This window comes from Aegilops tauschii, chromosome 2 (genome assembly GCF_002575655.3).
Source record: "Aegilops tauschii subsp. strangulata cultivar AL8/78 chromosome 2, Aet v6.0, whole genome shotgun sequence".
Classification (NCBI taxonomy): Eukaryota; Viridiplantae; Streptophyta; class Magnoliopsida; order Poales; family Poaceae; genus Aegilops; species Aegilops tauschii.
This window is the reverse complement of record NC_053036.3, coordinates 3,691,374-3,696,566: the sequence shown is the minus strand read 5'-3', so window position 1 is coordinate 3,696,566 and position 5,193 is coordinate 3,691,374. Positions and strand designations below refer to the sequence as shown.

General features: G+C 45.1%; 1 protein-coding gene across 1 annotated transcript; it reads left to right on the top strand.

Moving 5' to 3' along the window:
- The first annotated feature begins 1,806 nt into the window (after window positions 1–1,806).
- On the top strand, window positions 1,807–3,017 carry LOC120974813 (uncharacterized). The gene is made up of 3 exons (XM_045232434.1): window positions 1,807–1,882; window positions 2,158–2,264; window positions 2,353–3,017. Exon 3 carries the CDS (start codon window positions 2,419–2,421, stop codon window positions 3,004–3,006), a length of 588 nt encoding a protein of 195 aa, XP_045088369.1. The 5' UTR covers window positions 1,807–1,882; window positions 2,158–2,264; window positions 2,353–2,418; the 3' UTR covers window positions 3,007–3,017.
- The last annotated feature ends 2,176 nt before the right edge of the window (window positions 3,018–5,193 follow it).

Sequence of the window (5,193 nt, the reverse complement as noted above, 5' to 3'; positions counted from 1 at the left end):
TGGAATGAGGGCAATGTTAGTATCACTAATGTGAGGTGGTAAAATACCTGTTTTGTAAAAATTGACCACCAAGTGAGTAACTTCCTCACCTATCCATTCCCAATCAGCTAGATAAAATTCAACATTAAACCCATCTGGTCCTGGAGAGGCATTCAACTTCATATCCTTCAAAATCTGCAAAACTTCATTCTTATCTGGGATGAGATAAGTGGGATCCAAAGAATCCTGAGGTAGGTGAGTAGCAAGGAAAGGACGACCAGTGCTGATATTGGGGGAAGAGAAAATACATCTAAAATAGTTTACAAAAGTATTTGCAATAAGACTAGGTTCAAAATGCATAATACCATGTTCGTCCTTTATAGAGCATATAGTGTTCCTTTTTCTCCTCTTAAGCACAGCTTGATGGAAAAAATTTGTATTACGATCACCATCAGAAGCCCAACCTTTCTTGCTTCTTTGTTTATAAAAACGATTAAGTTTAGAAAGAGTGTGCTCATACCTGAGAATGAGGGCATTTTCCAAATCATGGTCTTGTTAGTCCAAGGGAAGCATCTGGACTTGATTGATACTGGATTCTATCTCCCGAAGCTCCTGCTGAAAAGGTTTCTTTGTACGACACCATTTTTTCAAGGATCCTGCCAAAGAAGAAGTTTTCGCTACAAAAGAGCCCGATCTAGCATTATTCCAAGCAGATTTTGCAAAACTACTAAAATCCTTTTCAAGTAACCACCAATTTTCAAATTTGAACGTCTGCCTAGGTTTAACAAAATGACCATCCGTAGAAATAAGAATGGGAGCATGGTCACTAAGAATGATTGGCAAATTAAGCACCTTAGTGTTAGGATAATGAGCACACCAATCAGCATTAATAAGACACCGATCTAGACGCCTGTAAATGGGATTAACAGGGTGTTGTCTATTGCGCCAAGTGTATGCAGGGCCACTAAAACCAATATCGAAAAAACCACAATTTTTAACAATAGAGCGAAAAGCAGACATACGATAATAATTTACACTACCATTACAACCATCTGTTTCATACAAAATATCATTAAGGTCTCCCATGCAAATCATAGGCTTGCCCAGGTTATCATACACAAAAGTGGAAACTTGATTCCAAATAGCACTAGTTTGCCTATGATAGGGATCACCATATATACAGATCAAACAGAAGTGCATCCCCGAGGCTAGATGAACTACATTAGCTAAAATATAGTGAAAGGAAGCACTATGAACAGAAACTTTAAGATCATCATTCCACATAAGCCAGAGCCCTCCCGAAGCACCCCTAGAAGGAACCACAAAACTATTATCTACATCAAACCTATTAACAAGATCAACAGAGCGAACCTTCGAAGATTTAATTTCTACTAAAGCTCAGGTAACTTACGTCGCGCGGCCGTCTCCGTCCGTCCGTCCTTCCTTCCTTCGAGTAATGGCCATACATGCATGTACCTATTGACGACAAGTCAAGAAAGATATCAGCCATATATATGTTCGTCTGCGGCTCACCCGCTGACAATTCCTGCTATGCTTATCTTCAATCAGCCATACCATACATCTATTCTACGACCCGTTGTTCTGGGCCGGCCTATCTTGAAGCAATCTGAAAGTAACCAAAGGGAGCTGCATGTGTGTTTCGCCAAGTAAGTCAAGCAAAAATATCCTCATATCCCCTTACACAGCAGCCACTGAAAATATCTTGAACTGCTATGGTTTTCTTTTATCAAAAAAAAAAGCCACTGAAAATATACCACTGATCGGACTAGTATCAATTATTACCATTTAGCAAGCAAGGCAACTCACTCGCAGCCTTATCACATATCACCTCCCCGGCTCTGCGCTCCACTCCCAAACCCTGCTGCTCCCCGATCAGCCGCAGGTCAGATCCCTCTCCCCCTCTCCCATCCATTGTTATTGTTAGGGCCAACCATCGGATTCATGAGATTTGAATACGCTAGGATCAGCACCTAAGTTTTTTAAGCATTGTTATGTGCTTCTCGTACTTGGTCTACAAATAAAGAGAACGATTCTGCTCTGTTTCTCTCCCTCTCTCTTGTGATTGATTAAAACTTATATTTGCCTTGTGATTGAAAATTCTCTGGCCTGATGCCTTAATTTTATTCCTATTCTCTTGTGATTCAATATTCTAACCAGGTACGCTTCTCTGGCCTGCTGCGACTCAAACCCCCCATTTGAATCAGCATCCGTGCCCGCTAGGAAGTCAAGCAGCCGACATCCACCACCGGCGCGCCTGCCCCAACGTATGTACTATACGCACACCCCTCTCCTTTCTTTTGCACCTTAGAGCGGCCTACTAACGAACAAATTCCTTTTGATTCCTGGATGTAGGCGCCGCACGTTTTCCATCCCTCCATCCGACCAAGGGATGGCCTACGCGGCCCTCAGTGTGGCGCAATGGGTGGTGGGCAAGGCGCTGGCCCCCGTTGTGGATGGCGTGCTGGGGGCTTGGGCTGCCACCAAGAACTTTGGTCCCAACGTCGAGGCCCTCGGCACAGAACTACTGCTCGTGAAGGCCCGGCAATGGAGATGCTGCTGCAGAAGATGCGGGACTCGGCACAAAAAGCCGAAGACTTGCTGGACGAGCTGGACTACTTCCGCATCCACGACAAGCTCCATGGCACATATGAGGCTGCCGATGAGCACGGCAAGGGTTGCGTCCGCAACCTTGCCCTCAATGCTCGCCACACCGCCAAAGCTGTTGGCAAACTGGTCAATTGTTGCGCTTGGCAGCGTGCTAAGCGCCAGCAGAGGTCATGCAACAATTCCTCCTCATCGCCAAATGTCAATCAGGAGGTCGGCGGATGCATGCCCAAGTTTGGTAAACTCCTGCCTTTCTCGTCTTCCCGACATCAACATGTTGGTGATGACGACCGTGGCAATGAACAAGAAACACCAGAGCTTGAGTTTAATAGGGTTGATTTCTCTCAAAGGATGAAGGGCATTGTAGAGAAACTACAGCTTATGCGCAATGAGATTAACTAGATTTTGATGCATTGTGAGCCTAGAACTGTCCAAGACATTACCCAGAGTCGTCCCATCACCAAAGGTCGAATTGATGAGCCAAAACTATATGGGAGGAACCATGTCATGAATAGCATCATACATGATATCATAGAAGGTCAATACTGTGACAATTGTCTGACTGTGATTCTGTAGGGTAACGCAGCAGAAAACAAAAAAATTCCGACCTACGCACCTGCAGCCCAGGACCACTATGGAGACTGCATACATGGTTTGATCTTTCGTTACCGACTCGTAGCGCAGCGGAAGTAGAGTCGATGACGAACGGCGGTGCAGATCCCCGCAGCTAGGATTTACAACCTCCCAACTGCGAGGATGTATACCCTCATCCGCCCCACGGACAGCCCTTCGGGAGGCGGTCGGACAGTCCCTCGGACGATGTTGTGGACAACCCTTCGGAAGGACCCTCAAAACTCGGACAGTCACTCGGACAGCCCTTCGGGAGGACTCACAGAACTCGGACCGTCACTTGGACAGCCCTTCGGGAGGCACTCTCAAAACAGCTCCTCGGGCAAAAGGATCGAAACTACGACCTCTCTACGGGGTTGCACACATACGGTGTCATCTATCCGGCAGGGCTTCGCCGTCCAGAACTAGTTCCTTCCGGAACCCAGACAGCCTTTCGGCTCTACGAAACTATTTCGCTGGGAGGGAGAGAGAAGCCAGATCATGCATGGCACTTGTATGTGAGAAAAAGTGTGTCTTTAGGCAGCCCCCTCCACCCCTATATATATGCCAAGCCCAAGGGTGGCTTCTCCAAGAAGCCAAGGGGATAATACCAAAAGGCCCTCAAGGTGGCTTCTCCAAGAAGCCAAGCAAAAAGCACTTTCACTATTCATGATGACATTTTTCAGCGTCCGTTCGAACTGAAAATATTTATGTGGGCTCAGAACATTTCCAGAACCCACTAAAACAATTTTCAACGCGTTCCGAAACAATTTCGTTTTAGTGATTTTCATCTGCGAAAAGCAAACAAAAATGCGTTTTCACTATTCATGAAGACAATTTTTCGCGTCCATTAAATCCGAAAATATTTATGTGGGTTTTAGAATAATTCCAGTACCCACTAAAATGATTTTGGATTCGTTCTGAAATAATTTCAGATTAGTGAATTTCATCTGCGAAAAACAACCAAAACGGTACCGGCAGCTCCGAAACATTTTCGGTTTTTATCCCCAAAAATTTCCAGAATAATTCTGGCACCCTCCAAGAATTATCAAGCGTGTCCCGAAACTAATTTGACTTAATGGTATATCCCGAAACAACTTTTCGGTGTTACGAAACTATTTCGCTATTCTCTCTCCGGAACTCTTCCATTGTCTCCGAAACTTTTTCGGCAAATTTCTCTCAGACTCCCTATCTACTATTCAGCAGATAGATGACCCTTAAGCGTGTGACCCTATAGGTTTGGTGAAGTATAGACATGACCCAGAATCCCTTCCGATCAATGATCAACATCGGAGCCATGGACACCCATATTGACCCCTATACCCACACGAATAAATATTCGAGTGAACCTCCAATTGCAGTGAGCTATTTTTGTTGCTTCGCGATATGTCACAAACACCCGAGGTGATATTTATTGCATCCCCGTGGACGAACAATTTGTCCACCATGCAAGTTACCTCGTTACCGGTTTTGTTCTCTTTTCTCGTTCCCGTGTTCCGGCATCCCCGTGATCAAATCACAAAGTGTCTGGCCAGACGATGATGGATACCGTAACACCGAGAGGGCCCAGAGATATCTCTCCATCGTCGGAGGAGAAAATCCCAATCTTGAGCTATCAAGTTACTTGACATACTTTTCCATGAACCCATAAGTCGCCGTAATAGCCACCCATTTACGGTTGACGTTTAACAAACCCCAAATTTCATGAAGCAAGCATGAAGAAACTCGATACTCTCGTGGTCTAAGGAATCATGCAAACGTTAACCATCTCTGTATTATGTACCATTAACTTATGACGAATGAATCTCATAGCATAACATCAAACCGGGTCGATTCAACACAAATGTTCTCTTAACATTGTGCCCTCAAAGTTGCTGGCATAGACATGCCCATGATTGGGAAAACATACACTAGTAGAAAACAGGGCTTTCGTCACAGCCGGATCGGAGCATTAGTCCCGGTTCGAGCGGCTAGGACGCT

Coding starts and splice junctions, on each gene's coding strand:
- LOC120974813 (XM_045232434.1), top strand. CDS start 2,419: ATGGGTGGTGGGCAAGGCGCTGGCCCCCGTTGTGGATGGCGTGCTGGG.